Source organism: Antennarius striatus, chromosome 16 (assembly GCF_040054535.1).
Source record: "Antennarius striatus isolate MH-2024 chromosome 16, ASM4005453v1, whole genome shotgun sequence".
Lineage (NCBI taxonomy): Eukaryota > Metazoa > Chordata > Actinopteri > Lophiiformes > Antennariidae > Antennarius > Antennarius striatus.
Window position 1 is genome coordinate 12,485,406 of NC_090791.1, and position 20,109 is coordinate 12,505,514.

At 45.1% G+C, this 20,109-nt stretch overlaps 1 protein-coding gene across 4 annotated transcripts; it reads right to left on the reverse strand.

Moving 5' to 3' along the window:
• Positions 1–925: 925 nt before the first annotated feature.
• Positions 926–19,887, reverse strand: pdgfab (platelet-derived growth factor alpha polypeptide b). Of its 4 annotated transcripts, XR_011038394.1 has the most exons (7): positions 19,223–19,886; positions 17,995–18,094; positions 13,584–13,718; positions 12,278–12,468; positions 4,425–4,551; positions 3,638–3,762; positions 929–3,037 (listed from the first exon to the last, which is right to left on the reverse strand). XR_011038394.1 is itself a non-coding variant. In XM_068337297.1 (6 exons), the coding sequence occupies exons 1-6, from the start codon at positions 19,280–19,282 to the stop codon at positions 3,689–3,691; spliced, it is 684 nt and encodes a 227-aa protein (XP_068193398.1). In that variant the 5' UTR covers positions 19,283–19,887; the 3' UTR covers positions 926–3,688. The 4 variants fall into 4 exon arrangements, 3 of the variants coding, with proteins under 3 accessions (XP_068193398.1, XP_068193397.1, XP_068193399.1); XM_068337297.1 differs by having other exon boundaries at positions 926–3,762; positions 17,995–18,091; positions 19,223–19,887; XM_068337296.1 differs by having other exon boundaries at positions 926–3,762; positions 19,223–19,885.
• Positions 19,888–20,109: the final 222 nt, after the last annotated feature.

Below are 20,109 nucleotides of genomic sequence, written 5' to 3' on the forward strand. Positions count from 1 at the left end.
TTCACTTCTGTCCCTTTTTTTCTCCAACTTTTTCCCTCTCTTTGCACTCACACTCTTTAGAGAATTCTCCCCTTTCTCTCCCCTTTGTGCCATCCTCCTCCTCCTCCTTCATTCCCAGCCAGGCCACTTTGCGTTTTCACTAACTGCATGGTGGATAAACTGCACACACTATACCGACTCCTAAATCTTCATTTCAGTGCTCCCTCCATCCTCGTGAATGAAGCTGTGCACGTCAGATAAAAACAATAAAATCAATCAAGCTTCCTCTCTTCCTTTTATCTTCTCTTTATTCACTTTATCCTCTGTTCCACTGGATTTCAGAACTACTGTTTCTCTGATCCTCTCTTTCTTTTATGTTCTCTCTCTCTTTATCTGGCTCCCTCCTGAGATAATAAGCCGGGTGTAGGGCTGGGAAGTGCCACGGAGTGAGACTTTCATGTCTCTTAGCTCTGGGATTAGGGTGAGCTGCTCGGGGGGAAAGTAATAAAGCCCCCAGCACCTACCGTCTGCTGCTGGTGGATCCTGGAATGAAGCCCAGCTCCTTCTCAGCCTGCAAGGCCTGGAAAAGCTCACATTTCCTGTATACAACACCACCCTCACATCCAGCTTCTGTCTCGCCTCTGCCAGCAGCACCAACACAGGTGGAGTGAGCTGACATTACATATAACTAACATTTATATATTTAGGGAGAACTTAGCAAAAAGGAAAGGCTTTTCAGATTCAGGACAGTCTGTCTAACTCATGGTGTTTCTCTGCATATTGCATATTAGTTACTGCTAATAAAATGAATCACTTAAAAGTACAAAAAACAATCTTGGTCTTGGTCGATACACAAAATCGTCCTTAAAATTCCATCCTTGAAACACACAATGCAAACAAATTATGGGACTCAACATTCAGTCAAACTTTTCATAAGCAGAAACATATTTATTATTGAAAACATAAATATATAAATTATGATTATTGCTGTCTTTATCCAATGGAAGCCCGAAAGAAAAAATAATAAAGGCTTAGTGATGATGGCGTAATGGCAATTTCTTTATTTGAATATCTCTAAGTGTGGTCCCTGGTTTAGTGAGAACACTTACTTTTACACCGTGAATGTGAATAGTGATGAATCATCAGCTCATAATTATAGCACCAGTCAACTGATGGTCAGTTCATTCACAAGCAGGCTGTGTGTAATCTGATGTCAACAACTCAGCAGTAGTCGATGCAGCCACGTTTCCATCAAAGAGTTCCTCGTTTGACTTTTACTTGACTTAGTTCACAGTGCAGTGACTCACGAATTCACCCAGAAAAAATCCTATAAACTCCTCATTTAACACAAAAATGACTGTTCCAGGCTGCGACCGCCTGGTTACACATTCATCACCGTTACAGGAACTGTGAGGAAGTCATTTTTCAGGTTCAGGCCACCTCAGAGCGCTCCTGATCGTCCGTCCTTCACAACAGGGTGGAGCGGAGGGGAGGTTTGTTCTCCGGTTGACAGACGGGTAAATCCTTGCTAAACAAGAAGCCCATTCATGTACTTGTCAATTCACTTTGCTCATTCATTCACTCTTTAAAATGAACTTTGCTCTACGCAGGCACGACGTGTGTGTGTGTGTGTGTGTGTATGTGTGTGTGTGTGTGTGTGTGTGTGTGTGTGTGTGTGAGCAGGGCGGGCATTATCCTCCTTATCAGTTTTAGAGGGATCAGGTAAAAACATTGCCTCATGTAGAGAGAAAGCTAGACTTAGATGTGTGGTGGAGCTCTAACATTTGTGTGGTTACCATGGAAATGATTTGATGGGCTGTTTGCAGGTTTTTTGTCTCAGGTCACATAAAGGACTAGGCATAATTTGCACTTTACACACACTATGAAGCGGTCATGTGTTAGCCTCTGTTTCCCCTAAAGCTAGGATGCAATGGTGCACACTGCCTTTCCTCCCCCACCAACTTTTTTAACATGCTTTCCAATGGATTAAATACAGGAATTTAACCGGAATTAAAGAAATAAACAGAATTCCCACTTAGATATAAGTAAGCTTAATATATTTCATAACAAAAATAAAGCATCTTCCTGTACTGACTCACATCTCCTCCTTGCACACATATATCCAAACCATATACAAAAAGTTGACATCGTTCAAATATACTGTAATATAATAAGAAAATTGGATGACAAGTAAAGCATTGACAAAAAAAAAAAAAGACACTGAGATTGTGATACTGACGGTTACAATAACTTGCACCACACAGAACTTGCATTTCTCCAAAAATCGTTAAAACACATGTTCATTTTTCTTTCATACTGGAAGAGATGGAAAGCAAATGTTCACATGTATAAATAGTTTGTAACTAGCGCTGTTACAGACCGACAGGGGTCTTTTGGAGCTTCTCCTCTTTAATCAGAACATTCCAAAACTGAAAATGTTTTTCACTCCCAGTCTTTTTAAGAGGACACCTCAGTTTGTCTTTCTTATTTTTATTTCCTATATCTTTTTTTTTCTTCCTGCAAATGCAAGAGTCTCTTAATCAGAGCAGGTCACTATTACGTTTGCCCAGCTGGAGGTCATCCACAGCTATTTGGAGGTGTGAGCACCAGATTCCCAAGAAAACTTGATCCAACTGTTCCGTAGCCGATTCTCTTGTTTGTCTTTTTCAAACAAAGACTAAGAAAATGTTCAATGCAATTCCCCCATTTTCATCTTCATCTCACTACGATATCTTTCTGCAGCTTCGCGGCATCTTTCTCTTCTCTTCTCCATCAGTGGCTTCAGCTGGGTCATTTGTCTGGGTAGTTCACGTACCGCAGAGGAAGTCATCATCGCCGGTTACTGTCTTTAAGAAAAAGCAACTTTGGCATCCTATTTATGTTTATGTGTCGTCTTTTGTTTCAGTCTTTCTTGTCTCAACAGAAAAGTTTTTTTTTAAACAAAGGTTGCATGGCAGTGGGGAAGAGGACAGAGCAGGTTCTCCTATTCATGGTATCCTCTATTTAGATCCCGCCCACGCTGAAGTCCCTTGTTCTGATTGGTCTCACCTCACATCCACTGTGGGAGATAAAGAGATAAAGGTTAGCGACGTAATTCTACACTATACAATATTTTGAAAACACTTGATTAAGCATTTTTTGTCCAATTGGATTAATTTGTTCATGCTTCAAACACACACACACACACACACACGCGCACACACACACACGCACACACACGCACACGCACACGCACACACACACACAGTTCTAGAATATGTTTCTCCAGGCATCATTAGTCATTTTGTGTGTGCCGAAAGTCAAAGCCAGAGAGGTGGAGAGAAAAACTGTGGTCCAATGTGAAAACAGAACTTTTTATGAATAGACAGAGATGAGAGAAAAATAACAAGATGATCAAATGAAGGAGAACAAAAGATGTTTTTCAGGCAGTGCACACAACCAAACACAAGCACAACACTGTGACACAAAGCACATGTAAGTAGTATGCATGCTCAGCAGAGGACAGAATCAGTACTGGTCCTCCTTAGCCCTCCCTCTTCTTGCACTGATTGGCGGTAACATGATTGGTGGTGGTGATTGACAGGCCCTCTCGTGTTCCCCTAACAGAGCCAGTACAGTGCCAAAAGGTGCGAGGACGCTTCAGTCGCTTCAGTCCTACCTGTTCCCTCCACAGCTCTCCAGTGGGCTGTGTGTAAAGACTGCAACTCTATTATGTTGCCAATAAATCCTTGCTGGGCCTTAGCTTTTTAGGTTTCCTTTTTTTACCTTTAGCCCTACGATGGCCTGAAAACACAAAGTTGGGATAGAAAGGAGGGGTTAAAAAGCGAGAAGCAGAGTTTATGAGAGAGAAAGAGGCACAGCAGACCTGGGGGACAGAAGCAGAGAGTGCAAAGATATGACACTATAAATACTTGGGATGCCTTATCAGCACACATCACTGAGCTTATCTACTACCAGGCAGAGAAAGGCTTCAGATCAAGGCACTTTGCTTATATGCCAAGCAGCCTTTGGACAACCTCCTTTAACACACAGACGACCATACACTTTCACACACATGTTCTTGCCTAACAAGGCACAAACTCAAGCTTTACAGTTTTGCAATAGCAGGCAACCCCACAGGTGTGTCTGTCTGTTAAGAAGCAGTCATAGAAAAAGGTCATTCAGTGCAAAGCCAGAGTCAGACAGAGAGAGAGAGAGAGAGAGAGAGAGAGAGAGAGAGAGAGAGAGAGAGAGAGAGAGAGAGAGAGAGAGAGAGAGAGAGAGAGAGAGAGAGAGAGAGAGAGAGAGAGAGAGAGAGAGAGAGAGACTAGTGCACAGATGGAGGATGGCAGCAAAGCCAGGTGATGCATGTTGATGATGATGCAGGATTTTTGGATTCAGACTCAGAGATTTTTCTGCATTGCCATTTGACATCGATGCAAAGTAGACTCAGCGGTCAGATTTACCTGTTTCTGCATCTGAGTGCTCCACCACATGATGTTGTGATGTGCACACACACTCCAGGTGGTCTTCTAACCGCACAAACACTTCTTTCAGCTTGGGTCTCCTCCTCACATACTCCACCTTCGCTACCTGACGGGAGGAAGAGAGAGAAGGTTCGCTGTGGTTAGCAGCTCCTAACAACATCATTACTCTTTGGCATGTGTGTGTGTGTCATCGCTGAATGCACGCGCTCTTTTTGCCCATCCGCTAGCATCAAGAGGCGTAGCGCTGTGACTGATGACTCTTTCATAAACCGATTTCTACAGAAATGCTGGCCGTGGCTTTGACCGGCTGGGTTTGAAGTGTGACGGCAGCATTCCTCAGGAGCTGAGGCATTGAGCTCTGCTAGCTGTGTGCTCTTGTGGATTGTTGATCAGGTGTGTCAATACCGAAAGGAGTGTATGACCCTGTCAAAGCAAGCTCAAACAATGGGAGAGGATAGATGGAGGATTAGGAGGAGTGGTGCACGCCCCCCTAAGGCCCAGGGAAAGTTTACTCTGGCAGGAGAAGAGAGACAGGGACACCCCCTCTGCTCCGGGGCCTGGAGCATCCACATCCAGACAGACACACAGCTAAAGTCCTTTGCCTTGTTCCGACACGTTTTAAAACCACATTAATACTTCTTCACAGCTTAGGGAAAGTGTTGCTTAACATGTATTTGCAAGAAATACAGAACATGTAGACTAATCTAAGCGGAAGCAGCCCTTTTCAATTTAGCAAACACAAAACCTTCAGTCAAGATAACAACCATCTCGGTTGAACACAACAGGGCTGACCTCTGCTTCCCACCCAACAGACAGAAACAAAAAGGACCAATCCTCAGAGGGCTGTGAGTAGGGCTGTGTTGATTAAAGCTTAGATGAAAGCTGAACACAGAAGGTTGCACGGAGGTTATGATGATTTTGTTGTGTAACAAAAGGGAGGTGGCGACATGCTTTTCCGTTCTCTGATGTGAGTGCCAAGGGCAGGTAACCTTCCTATCTACCGCTGGGAGGACCCTGGGAGGGGGGGCACTTGGAAATAATATCACCTCCTTCACCTATCGTCCTGGTCACTGAACAAGAGAGGATATTGGCTGACAATCCCCCAGCGTCCTCTGGCAATATGAGCAGAGTGGTTTCTACCGTCAGCAGGGAAGACAGAAAGACTGTGAAAACTCACAAATGATTGTTTTCCTCTTAACTGTGGTGATGTGCCAATGGTGAATTAGTGATATAGACAAATAGAAATACCTATCTCTGCCCAAAGCAAAGTGAAATGTTGACATTCACAGCCGTTTCATGTCCAACAATTGTCGGAGATTCCCCAGTATGAGGAGAGGGATATACAGGTATGAGAAGCTTCAATGGTTGCTCCTTTGCAACAGTTTCTCTCCATGGAGAGGAAGAGGAACAGGAGGGGGAGTGAGAAAAGGGTAAGCAAGCAGAGAAGGTATGCCATGGGCAAACAAAAGACAATGGTGTCTGGGTTAGCGGTGTGTTTGGTGTTATCTGCTCTGACAGCGAGAAAGAGTAGGTGAAAGGGCCAGAGCGAGGAAAAGCATCACTCTCATTAAGGGAATGTGTGTGTGTGTGTGTGTGTGCGTGCGTGCGTGCGTGCCTGCGTGCGTGCATGCGTGCGTGTGTGTGTGCTGTGTGTGTGTGTGTATTGTGTGTGTGTAAACAGAGGAGGTGATTTAAGGAAAAGGGGGGGAAGGGCTGACCATGATCATGACTAGCATTAGACGACATTCATGTGTTACCTATTAACATTTAGTTTCAGGGCACAGGGGAATTTATTACACTAAAACTGTCAGGATAGATAGAGAAACTATCTTTTTTTTTTTCCTGTTACCAAAATGGAATATCACAGAATATGGGACATTTTTATAAAAAGTAGATATTTGATCAGTCTGATAAGAAAAACAAAACAAAAAAATAAATAAAAACAAAGAAGAAGATACAAAAGAAAGATCAACCCTGATGCTGCTGTTGGAGGAAGCTGATGAAGTCAGCCCCGACACCAGTGAGCCTGATCCTAATGACTAACACACACCCAAACCCCTCTGGCCAAACAAACAGCTATTGGCAGAAGTATAAAGCGATGGGCCCCTTGGTGAGAGGCCCTGTGGTGGGTTTGTGTCCTTGCCCCTCACACAGCAGGGTTAAAAACACTCCTTGCAGACGCGACTACACACACACACACACACACACACACGCACACACACACACATGTGTGTATGTGTGAATGTGTGTATGCATGCATACATATGCATGCATACACACATATAACACTTCTCAGTCAGCCTCTGCCTTGCCCACTTTGTCAATACTCTCTTTCTTTCTTGCTTCCTGTTTCTTATAATATGGGAAATTGTTGACACTCTAGGAGTGGCGTCTCCATTCGGACATTTCTCCATTTTGCATGCATATCTAAGTCTCCCATCCTCCATATTTAGCCACTTCTTCACTTCTGTACGAGGAACACCGGTTCTGATCCAGCACGGACTCAATGATTTCCCACATAAAACACACATCAGAGCAAGACCTCATGTCACGACGAGGGGCCCTGCACTCTCTATGTATAAATCATACAGCTCTAAACTCCTTAGAAAGCCGAGGCCCTGAGAAAGAGTCCCCCCCTGAGTGGCTCTGGAATGATATCCAGTCTAGAAGGTTGGGGTGAGACCGGGGGTTCTGGGAAGTGCACCCCCTTTGGTTTGTAGTGAGTGTCTCCCCGGCTCTCCATGTGAAGCCGATTGTCTCGGCCAGGCTAATTGGGAATTCCCTACGCACGGAGCGGTGATGAAAGCATGATGGAGGGGAAAGTTTGACTCCAGTCTTCCAAGGAAAACACAACAAGGATGTGGACGTACACCGCGGGCCATCACGAACAGGAACAGTAACGGGATTGAGAAAAAATAAACAAGAATGTACATGCAGAGGGGTGGAAAGAGGTAGAGTGGGGGCAGTAATTCATTTATCAGGAGGGAAATGAAGCAAAAGGAGGAACCGCTCGGAGCTGCGATGCAATGAGGAGGTTAAACAAGTTCAAGAAGGAGCTATGAAAAACTTTGATTGTCTTCTGAAATGAAAGAACAACGATGGAAGCAGCAAGGTGGGGGCGACATAAGAGGAGAACAGCTGAGGCAACCTGCTCCTGCCCTTTGTTTCAACCCCACAAGACACACACACTGTCGGGACGTCAGGTGGTGTGTGGAAACGAGAGGAAGCGAGGAGAGGATTCATCACATCACCCACAATGCCCGGCAATGCCAAACAAGCACTTTGCTGCACACAACTCTCTCCTGACACACAAACACACACATAACATATCTCCAGATGTGAATATCTATCTGTCCTGGCTCAAACTGTGTGTTTCCTTTACCCTGCCGAATGACGCAATATCAAATATCAAAAGGCTTTATGCGTGTCTGATCTTTATTCCTTCTCTCCAATCCACATCTTTACAAAATACAGACGTGCTGGTGAGATAGAGACTTACAGGAGGGAAGAAGTGTATCGAACTTTAATGAGAGAGAACAAAAAAAGTAAGGCAGTAAACTTTAAGATTAAAGAGTGGGAGATGAATGTTTCAGGAGCAAGACAGAGAGACTGAGGGGGGAGTTAACAGCTATTTCAAATAACACACAATCAGACTCCAAGATTTGGGGGGAGAATGAGCATAGAGGAAGGTTGGAAGGGGGAGGGTGAAGTCAGAAGAGCAAAAGGGAGGGCAGGAGAGAAGGAGTCAAGGAAAATACAGAAATGAAGTAAAATATGATTAAAATACGGCTGCTACTCTTCCTGCTTACGTTGATGCATTCCATCTGGCGCGGCGGTAGCCAAACTCTCCGGCTTCTGGCTCGATCGAGACGCTCCCATGGTCTCTGACCTGCACCGCAAACCCCCGCCACGCACACCGCACATGCATTCATACACACACAACACACACACCGACCGCCTCACCCCTTCTTCATCTAGTAGGAGAGCTGAGTGAATCAAAGGGAAAATAATTCACAGCTGCACAGGACTTCAAACGAGGTGGCCCCTCATTCCCCATCGGCCCCCTCCTCACGTAATCCACAGGACCCCTCAGACGATCATAAATCATGCTCACTGTATCACCGTCACACTGTCTTTTATTTATGAAACACCCCGTAAGTCAGGGTCCCACACAACTTCGGGGCTACAGCTACTGCTTCCCCCAAAACCAAATTCACTGAGGTAACTGCCAGTGTGTGTGTGTGTGTGTGTGTGTGTGTGTGTGTGTGTGTGTGTGTGTGTGTGTGTGTGTGTGTGTGTGTGTGTGTGTGTGTGTGTGTGAGATGGGGTTGAGGCCAGGGCCACTTCGGGGGGGATGTGTGGACCCCCACACTCAGCGCTGCAGCTACATCCGCCTGGCCTCTGTCAGCCTCCACTTTGATCGGCCGGCCATCAACACTTCATTTCTCTGCGGCTTGTCTTCCTCTCGCTGCCGCTTCACACAAATGGCCTTTTCCATGTGCTGCGGTGGGGGAGTTTATGTAGCATTGAATAGAGTGCGCACACACACACATACACACACACACACACACACACACGCACACACACACACACACACACACACACACACACACACACACACACACACAGGGAACTTCTTCCTGGGTTTACACAGATGTGCGCTGGTGACCCTATGTGACCTCTAAAATACTTGTACATAGGAGGGTCCATCAGAGTTTTCCAGTCACTAAACCCAAGATGTGGCATTTAGTAAATGTAAATCCCTTTTCCAGCCCAAATACTGCAACCTCATTATTTTTTTAAACTTATTTTGTGAATGATTAGCAGATTACTTCCTACGAATCACTCTCTGAGTTGATAAATCTGTATTTGTGCAACACTAACCAGAGAAATGTTTGCATGTCTTTCACCCTACTTCATTTCTGTACCTGTAAATGGGCTGGGGGTTGGGGTAGGGGGTGGTGGGTAATAAAGTTTCAGACTTCTTTACTTCTTCACTGCAGAAGTCTTCAGAGTTAATGAGTGAGGGGTTGAGTGACGGCTCCATTATCTGACTGAGTCACGAGCTGTTTAATCAGCCCCATAGGAAGAACAAACAGAGAGGTATTTAGACACGCACAGAGACTCACACACACTGGCAATAACCTAGACTAATGTGTAAAAGAACACACACTGACACTGAGATTACTGCTTAACTCTATCACGCAAAACATTGGGAATAATGCAGATTCTTTTGTTGTGTCTTTCAAGGATCATCACAGTAACTTTGTCAAATAATCCTTTGAGAAACAAAAGGAGGAACACAGGAGAACGATGTGAAATTATAACTTTGTGGGAATTTCTCGTATAAAGTTATGCCACGAACATGTGAGCATATGCCAACAGTGGGATTAATTATCATCAAAGTCAAATCTATGATATAAAAGCACTGACAAAATGGGCAATGTGTCTAATCTGTGATAAAACACCGAAAGAGAAATAGGACTAAGGAGGAGTCACTTATATGGAAAATGAAAACGGGTGAGCCAAGATGTTGAGGTGAGACATAAATATGGTGTCACTGAAAGTGCAAAAGGAAGCGGGTTGTCTTGAGGGAGCAGTTAAAGTGACAATAAAGAGTCTGGAAATAGTTGATTGAGAATTAATCTTTCTGTTCCACCTCTCTAATCTTGATACCATCTTTAATTAGCATTTGCTTTTCTTCCCAATGCTAACAACACAAAAACAACAACGTGAAAAAGTACTTAAAAGAGTACACTAATGATGGATCGATGTGCAGAAGTGAAAAAAGAAAAAGAACGAAAGACTGAAAAGTGCCCGTTTTCTTAAAGTTGCTTTTTTTGAATCACCCTGCCACCAAACAGGACAGGCTTGTACAGCACAGGACCTGCACAGACCTGCTCTTCTTTTTTTGGGTCTATTGCATGAAATAGAAAAGAGCGAGAGAAACAGAAGAGGGGGAATAAATAAATAAAGGTGCATTTGGACAAATGCATAGTGGCATGAAATGGAAAGAAACACAGTGTATGTGTTCCTTTGCCATCCTTGGCCAGCAGAAGAAAAACAAGTCAGGCTCACGGTAGACGGGCAACATTTTTAGCTTTCTAATAAATGGAGGGAGAAGCACAAACTGAACCCCTATTCAGACTAACTGCTTAGCGGACAGACAGAAAAAAAACTTGGCATGAGACAATGTTTCTCACACACAATGCGGTGAATGTCTCCCGACCAGAGCGAGTCCTGATGGATGACCTTTTCAGGGTTACAATGCCTCTCAGTCCCCCCCTCGACCGTGGCTGGAACCACATGGAAAGATGGCCCCCCAGTGAAACCAAGCCCACCACCCCTGAAGGTCCCTCCTCAGGTTTGTATGCTCATTTTGTCCTTCGTGTCAAGAAGGGGACACAGAGAGTCGCATGGATCACGACATTCCAGGAATAGCTGAATCAGCCTTTATACATTTTTCCGCCACCATCAGTGTCTCTCCATCAATCCTCATCACTGAGATCGCAGACAGAGCTACCATTGAGGATGATAGACACTGCCTGTCTGGCAGCGGGACAGATGGACAGGCTTGCACGCAGACAGACAGACACAGACACAAACTGTATATCAGATCTTGACTCCCTTTACCACATTATGAGTCAGCATTTCTGACCATAAACCCTGTGCCCTGAATGCAGCGCCCTTCACCCTACAATGGGCATCTTGTCGGCTCGGCTTTACTGTCCCTTCTTCAAGACTAAAAGTGGAGGTCAGAGAGAATTTCCTCCTATCCAAACTGAAATCTCCTGACCTGTGCCAAAAACTGAGGCAGGTGGGGGTTAGTATTTGTTTTATTACTCTGCTGATCTATTGAGACGATATCTTTAAACCCCTGCAAGAGGAGCAGTGGGAGAATGAAATGTTCCAGAGGTGCCCATGGCCAAGCAGAAGCACAATGATTAAGGAGAAGAGACAACAGAGTGCAGCGATAGACTCGAATGAAACACAGACACAGTCAGAGTGTTCTAGACTGTCCTGTTTATCCCCAGTTGTCTCTTACTCCTACAAAACAGAGGACATAACTCCCATACCTCCAAACAGACTGCTGCACCGGGTAAGAGTCTGTAGTGTAAATACAGCAGAAATACGACTCGGATCTGGCCCCCAGTGTCTCCTCTGATCCTGAACAGTACATAATTTGAAGCTGTCGATGCCAACAAGCCCCAGAGAACCCCCCACCCCACCCCTTCAGGTCTCTCTGACAAACAGCAGAGCCCAGAGAAATGTCCGTGCAGTACCCGAGGACATCCCAGACGTTCTCGAGCTAAAGGAGGCTGCATCCTCTCTTCTCTTCTGTATCTTCCTGGAGCATCTGTCTCCGGTTGACCCTTCAAAGGATGTGCTAGTTGAAGGCGCCAACAGCTTTCCCCTCCCTGTCCCTCCTGCCACCCTGGCACAGCTAGCATGGCCTCTTGCCAAACATGAAATGGAGTGATGAGGGGAGAGGGTGGTGATTGACAGTAATCAAAGGAGAAAGGGGGGAGGGGGGCAGAAGAAGTCAGGTTGCCACTATCTGGGTAAGGGTCAGGGAGACTATGATGAGATGAGAGGAGTAGATTGAAACAAGAGAAGCTGCAGAGGGAGGAGAGAGTGTGGTTGGGCAGGAACTTGGAGGAAACTTCTCCTTACATTTTCTTAGCAAGGTGAGAGGGATGTTGGTGTATATTTGCGCTTGACACTGGGTATGCTTGCAATATAAATGAGGCGACTGTGACATACACTGTAGGCGAGCTTTAAAGCAAGTCAAAAAGCTTGCAGACATTCTTTGCTGTAGGCGTGTGTCTTACCTTAACGGTGCGGTGGTGCTTGCGGGAAGGGTGACAGCGCATGTTGCTTGTGTTGCAGCAACCCGTGCAGCGCTTCACCTCTACACAGGGTGGCCATATCAGGAAGTTGGCAGACGTAGGATCCACTTGGCTCCTGGGGATTTCGTAGATCACCGTCCGCGTCTTACACACCGCTGGGACCGCCTCCTCCACTGAAAGAAAAAACCGTGAATGGGAGGAGTCAAGTTAAATGGTCTGCATCGGTGTTTTGTTACCCATTTTCCCAATGCAAGCATGTGCTGATGCATTGCTATAATCCATTCTTTTCCCTCCCAGCTATAGCGTCGTACATTCCTCCGCTGCTCATTATTTGATGACTAACCCAATGTGGGTGTTGTTGGTCTTACCTAAAATCACACCGAACCACTTTTAAGGCTGTTAAGAAGACAAGCTTTAGGATCGGGTTAATGAAACAGACAGAGACTGTTCCTTTGTTCTGAGCTCTGTCTCAGGTTAATGTAGTGTGACCGAGGCTGAAACATTTTATATCAGCTGGTGGCAAATCTAAAAATGGCCTTTGACTTTGCTGGCCAAGTAGCAAGAAGAATGTAGTGAAGTTCTAACCAGAAGTAACATTTTGGCAGGTCGTCAATCGTAAAGATTTATCAGAGATCCTTATGTTATAGAGGATACACGCATCAAGTATGAAACACGGGGAATTCTGTGTTCAGCTGCCAAAACTACATTGTGATATGAATCCAACCACTTTATTATGCATTTCTTTAAACACTGCATCGCTCGTAGAGATGTGGAGTGCACAAAGCCAGTCTTAACACCCATTGCACACTGCATGGTATTCTCTACACCTTGTTCAGATATCATACCACATGGTGTTATATGAAGAAATCTGACTGAGAGCCTGAACAAGCTACAACCTGAACCTTGAATGCCTGGAATTTCCATGCTGAGGGATATATTTCTCTCCTGACGCGTGTCTCTTAGATCTGCAAGCCTCTGGCCAATTAAAAGGCTTCATGTGAGACGTCCCTGTCAACTTCATACACCTGTCTTGTTTTTCATGATTTCTAGATTGCCATAAATACCAGGTAGACGTCTTCATTAGAGTTCCTTTAATCCACAGAAAAGCCACATAAAAGTCACTATTAGCTCCTCTTTGACATTGGTGTGCAGCGAGAGGTTTCTACGACGGGGTTATTTTTGGGGCATCATGACACAGTGATGAGTCTTGCCAAGCTGTGATGTACATAACACCAAATGATATCATGATGCAACCTCAGGGAACTGTATAGCGCTCATTCAGTCTTACCGATGCTCCTCTTGCGTCTGTTGTGGAGCTGGGAGCTCTTCAAGTCGTTGTAGTAACCGGGATGATCGGAGAAGTTCTTGTGGTGGTTGTGGTACTTGTGGTGCTTCGGCCCCTCGATCACGTCATTTCCCGTACCTCGTCAAAACAAAATCCAACCATATTAATGATGTTACACAGAAAACAACACAAAAGCAACCCAACTAATAAACAACCTATGAGTTGTTAGCCACCACTGCAGCTATAATGATGTCGAATGACTAGTTTACTAGATTGCTTGACCTCAACAGGGCAGCGCATGGAAGCCCTTCCACAACAAACAACGTTAGTCATACAACCGCAATGACAACTTCCTCCTAATTTGTGTGCTGAGTGTGTTTCGATTCCCTGAAGGGGTTACAGTTCCCTCCAACGTGCTGCCTGGTACGCAGGAAGGCATGGGCGAGGGCAACTGCTGATGATGACACAAATTGAGGTAAACAGTTCAGAGTACACAACGTACAGGCAAGAGACACGGTTGTACATAAACCTTCTGCGTAATGTCAACCTTTGTCTGTCAGCATCAGTCACTCATTTTCCTGAACTTTCCCAGCGTGAATAAAGTATCTAGAATCAGGTGAGTCAGCATCTTTCAAAATAAGCAGCTTTCACAGACACACAGAGGACTAAAGCGGTCATTTGACAGGTGGTGCTCTGCCGCCATTATCCCTGTACATAATTAGTAGTTCCATGTCAATGTTTTAAATGAGATGTTTGCTTTTTCAATCTTTCATGGGTTGGAAAAGTACATGTTTTTTTTAATGCTGCTTAACTCCAGTCTAATACAGCCAGCTCAGCTTATTCACAGTCATGGTCCTCTGATAAAACCTGCTTGTTTTGGTCTCCACCCAGAATACAAGGTGAATTACAGAAGAGTGCTAGAGCAGCAATAAAACGATAAAGGTTGTTCGCAGGTTACTGCCCTCTCCCAAAGACCAGAGTCTGACTGTGTTTGTGAAGTGGGTGGGTCTACCTGTCTGTAAGTACGGCATACTTACCCACCTGACAATGCAATCCTGTGCACTTAACATAAACACCCAACTCACAACGACACCAACTCCTCTCATTATCCCCCCTATAACATGCTAAAACCCAATGTACACCAGTACAACAAAGCCTAGCCACAAGCAAACACATTCCACTCATCTGACTCCTTTGTGCTTCGACCAGAGTCATCTGAAGGGATTTCCTCCACCTATATACGGTCTACCACTGGTATTGGATGCTTATTTGCTTTTATATCCTTTCTTTGCTGCAGGTATACCCCTTGGAGGACCCGCCTTAGAGGCAGTGATCTAGAACTAGGTTGAAAGAAAGGAAGTTTTTACTACAGCTGAAGTTAGGAGTCACAAAGAGATGTCAGTCTGCTTCATGAACACACAGGGACAGACATGACATGTGGTCTAAGTAGAAACATTTCAGTGTGTGCTCCCATTCCCATCCATCTCTTTATCTCACCGTGGAATGGAGGTCGTCACACTACTGGCCACTCAGAGACATCTTGAACAGGATAGAGGGCATAAAGAAGTCCTTTATAGACTGCAGAGTCCCCACAATAAAAAGACGTCTCTGTTGACTTTTCTTCACACACTGACAGGAGGCACAAGGAAAACAGGCAAAGGAGGCAATGAGGGTGATTGGGTGGGCATATGCAGAAGATTTACAGGTCAGTAAAGAAAAAGTCTTGGGGAGACAGGTGGAGGCGGTGGGAACCAGGAGTATGGGGTTTGCTCCTCTGTTGGTTCCAGGTGAGTAAGAAGCAACAACATACCCTGAGCGATGTCAGAGAAAATCCAACCAGGACAAGAGACAGTCTGTCTCCATGAAATACGTTTTTTCTAATTTTCACAATAACTAAGGGGTCTCCACCCCTCCCCCCACCTCATTTCTCCTCCTCTTCGTCTTTCTTCCTCGTACAAATAGCTCACATGTAGTTGACTTGTTCTAATGAGTGCCTCCATAATTCTCTCTCTCTGTCTTATCCTTGTTTTTTTTTTGTCAACAGTTGCATGGTTCAATTGACAATGGGTTAGTTTAACACTTAGGGGCAATAGGTCGTCCCTGTGGATGAAAGAGCAGGTAGGAGGCAACACAACTACATGTTTAAGAGACTGCAGGTACACAGGAAGTGCTGCTAACCTCGCTGGAGGCAAACAGCATGTCAGAAACTAAGAAGGCTTTCCAAGTGAAGTGCAGCAGGAACTCAAGCTCCAGAATCATCCTGCTCCCTCCTCTAACTTTGTCCCATGCCAAGAGTCAGGTTCCCTTTTCTGTCAAAGTCCTTCACCGAGAAAGATAAGAGCAGGCAGGCTGGGGGGCCGCCTAAGGAGGGAAACGGTGATAGAGAGGAGGAGAAGTGAGGAGAGGAGCACCTTAGGGGCCAGACAGCTATCTGCAGACTGTAGTGGGGTCATCTCATCTGTCAGTCAGAGTTGAAGAGACCCTCCTTGCAGGACGTGTGCACACAATCACACAAAAACAAACACAAACTCACACGGAGCAAAGTAGCACTAAATGAAACACATGGCTGCAAGATAAGACGTTCCCAGTAATGAGAGGTATGTCCTTGCAGGCTGGATTATATAATAGGTGCTTTTTATTCGAGGAAATAAAAAATTCGGGACTTTCCTTTACATTCTGCAAACATAAAATCAATGGTTTTATAGATCTTCCAGCTGCGTATAAGGTTCACATGGGCTCATCATTTCTTCTTTCCTGGTTGACATGGATTGTCATGTACAGTTTAGCCTATGTAGCTTTTACTGCCCTGACGTTTGCAACAAAAGCTCTGAAAATACCCCTCTGCCTGGCGTCAAAAGTCTTTTAACGGGCCAGCCAGGACAGTCAAGCTGACCCTCAGGAAGATTTATGTCCTCGTAATAATAATCAACCTACTACTGTTACCCTGCAAAGCATTCCTGTGTTTGAAGAAAGACATGTTAATTCAATTATAAACACGTCTTCTAATGCTAGAGGCGATCCAGGGATCTATTTGAGGGACAGGGTAAAGAGGAGTGGTCAATATTGGGGCTACAAGTTGATTTGAAAGTGGATTTATGAATCAAATATGATAATGATGAGGGGCTGTCAATTCTAATTGATACGTCCATCTGAGATGTGGTTGCACACTTGAGATTTGAGAGAAAGACTGATTCTTATGATGCTTAGCTTGAATAAATTTTGAAGTTACCAATGAGTTATAAACAATGAGCTAACCGACATTATTTGGGACCCATAAAGTAAACTTAGTAATTACCTATTTGCATCAACAAATCTATAGGATAGAGCTCTGAATGTGATATATGGCCATAGCCTGTGTAAATAGAGGCTCATGTGAAGGCAAACAGCTTCTTCCAGCATACCCCTGTAACTCTATCCAAGGCAGCTTGAGATGGACGACTTCCCTCATCTGCAGAAGCAGCAGAACCTCAGAGAACTCAAAGCTGCAGGAACCCACCTGACCCACGAGCTGCTCGTCTCCGTTTACAGGGCGACACATGAGGCAGTCTGGGCACTTTAAAGCCAGTTTATTGCAGCAGCTGAGAGAATATGCACAAATAAATATCTGCCAGTGAAAGTCCATCTTTGTCACATGTGTACAGTAAACACACCTATCAAAGTTACTGCATTAACACGCATGCCAGTGGCTGAGCTGGCAGTGCCCCAGGGTGCACAGGTCCCTCAGTAAATTCCATGACACTGGCAATGTCTTGAGTTCAGCAATAACCTCCCTTCTTCATATGATATCAGAGAGCGTCAAAACAACATATTTGAAAGTTTTTCACGATATACACTCCAAAATCCATTTTCTACAACCACTGAAGCTTCGCTGATGTCCGTCCCACCTGACATTGAGCCAGAGGAGGTGCATCCCATGGGCAGACTGCCAGTTCATCCATGTCATAAGTGGTGGGAGGGAGCTGTGAGAGCACAGTGGGAACTAATATTCCAACTCTCCAATCCAAGTCCACTTCACCAGACTCTTGTCAGAACAACAAACATCAGCTTCACCCTGTGTCAGGTGTTGTGCACATGTGGATCCATTGATGACGGAGCGTTATCAGTGGTTTCAATTTAACACAGGCGCTGCACAAACTTCAGTTTAAAGAAATAGACTGAAAGATTTCCAGTCATGAATATTTTAGGTATGACGTCTGCATGACTTAACATCACAGCTATTTGAGTTGATCGTCACCAACATTGTCTCACGATGGCAAGAATCCATCTAGTCCAGATGCAAGATAATAACAGAGTCATGTGACTACTATCTTTGTAGTATGATTTCACAGCTAATAAATGCATGATGATGCTAATGGAATTGTGGTTAGGATCACGTGTGAAACTATGAATAGAAGGATCAAGAGGCAGAATTTACCTACGGAGTCTAGGTCCAGTAGCCGCTGGAGGTCGCTGATGCTGTGGATTTCACTGTGGGACAGTCTGTCGATCAGCTCCTGGGGAAACTCCACTTCCTTCTGGGGGTGGGGTGACGCGGGACGGAACCAAACAACAGATTGGGTTAGTGACGAGCAAAAAAATGTTTTTCTTTGCGTAAATAAATAGGTTTGGCTCAAACAACCACGAGGAACCTCGCCGCTCCACAGCAGATCGGCCCCATCACTACAGTCCCTCCACACCCCCGGAGGTTGTGCCGAACCCCCTTGGAAAATTGTACAATTTAAGCATTCGTTGGAAATTACGCATATTTATATGATGTAATTGTTTCAGGCAAGTCCACCATAATGTTATTGTTAATTCGGCAGCAAATAAACACTATTTTCATGGCAAATAAACTTTTAAAAGATTTAAACTGTCTGGCTGTGTAATCATGGTGGGAAATCATTATGAATAAATACAGGTATAAGGTTATTTTTTATACTTAAAAACAATTATTTGCATGGTGAATAAATGAAGACCAAAAAGACACCAATCCACTTGAACAGTCGCTGCGAATCTGATCCAAATGAAACCACTGTTTTCTAACGGAATTCGAAACCCGGGAATCTGCTGGTGTGAACCGCGTCTCGCCTCACGGTGCACTTGTTGCGGTCTTACGCCTCACAGGAACAGGGGTTATTTATATCACCCGGAGCGGTTCCCATGAAAGCGCTTAGCCCAACCAAAACGTTTGCCCAGTTGGCTCAGGGGCTGCAAACAGATTTGGCACAAAAGCCAAAAATAACTGTGATATACGTCCGAGCGCAGACACGTTAGTTGTCAAGAGCGCGTACTCACTGCGTCTCATGGTGAAAGGGACAATCTGCGTTATTTGCGTAGATTTAAGATGATCTTAAATTGATTCAGAGTATTAAAATAAACGTATTTTTAAGGCAAAACAGGTTGGATCAGTTTATTCTAGTGGAAATAAACCAATATGAATTATGTCATCTGGAAATTTTGCAACTCCATCTCCTAGTCCTGTCTTTGTACAGGTTTTAATCAATAGTTAGTCTAAGCATCAACTGTGGTTTTTGTCGATGCTGGAGAAATGCGCGCTCTGTTGTAACTTTGCACCCTCGCAAGAATAAAATCCGGCACCACTGAGGGACACCGTTCATCCAGCCCCTCAGCTCTCTGGCTGTGTGGAGTCTTGGTAACTTTACCTCAGAGGTCGCCAGCAGCAGATACGTCGTCCACAGCAGGAAACACAGTGCGGCTCTCATCTCCCTTTAATTTAGATTTAACCCCGTGCAAGAGAAACGTGTTATTCTGTAGGAGCCGCAGATTCGCTCCTGGCCCCAGAGGATCCACAACCATCCCCTCGGGGAGAGAAACCGGGTGTCAGAGCTGCTCAGTGGGCTCTGCTGCACTTGCTTTTAACAGTTAAAAAGCTGAGTAGGTTGGAGTTATTCACACTGGACAGAGTCCTCTGGAACAAGCTCGGGCATAACTCCTCAGGCGCAAAAGTGGGACAATCCCAGCAGACGAGTCTGACGCGCGTTGCACTTGTCCTTCCCACTCAGACGGCCTTCAAACTTCAGCCCTGTTTACTGCAATATGTGCTGGAATAAGACCGGGGGCTATAAGACGCACGGATATGACTTTATGATAAGATTTAATAAGTCTTAAAATATTATAATCCAAACGAGAAGATCCTCTCAGGAAAAAATCTCAAGGAAGGAGGTTGTCCGTGTTTGTGCTGTCCTGAGTCTGTCTTGCAGCGCTTTGCTCAGGTCCTTGTCTGAGGGACTCTGGAGTGAATGGAGTCGGAGCGCCTCTGAGCCGCTGGATATAGAGCGCCAGCAGCTCCGTGCCAGTTGCGCCTCCCCTCTCGTTTGGGTGATCGCGCATCTATTCAGCAAAGGCGAGCTGGTTGGCTGGTCGAATGACTTAAGACTCAAGAGCGTGTTCCCATCCTCCCCTTCGCCTGTGTGCGTGTGTGTGCGCACGCGTATGTGCGCGCACGCATGCCCCTGAGCAGAAAGCCCATTCATGCTGCCGTCGGTCTTGATTAGCTCGGATTTTAAAGAAAAGTGCAATAAGTTTGTTA

What these genes read in the sequence shown, in the direction of transcription:
- pdgfab (XM_068337296.1), bottom strand. Translation starts at nt 19,282, where the DNA reads ATGAGAGCCGCACTGTGTTTCCTGCTGTGGACGACGTATCTGCTGCTG. An exon ending in TGCTGCTGGCGACCTCTGAG is followed by an intron (nt 18,095 to 19,222) that starts GTAAAGTTACCA and finishes CCCCACCCCCAG; the next exon opens with AAGGAAGTGGAGTTTCCCCA. An exon ending in CAGACGCAAGAGGAGCATCG is followed by an intron (nt 12,469 to 13,583) that starts GTAAGACTGAAT and finishes TTTTTCTTTCAG; the next exon opens with TGGAGGAGGCGGTCCCAGCG.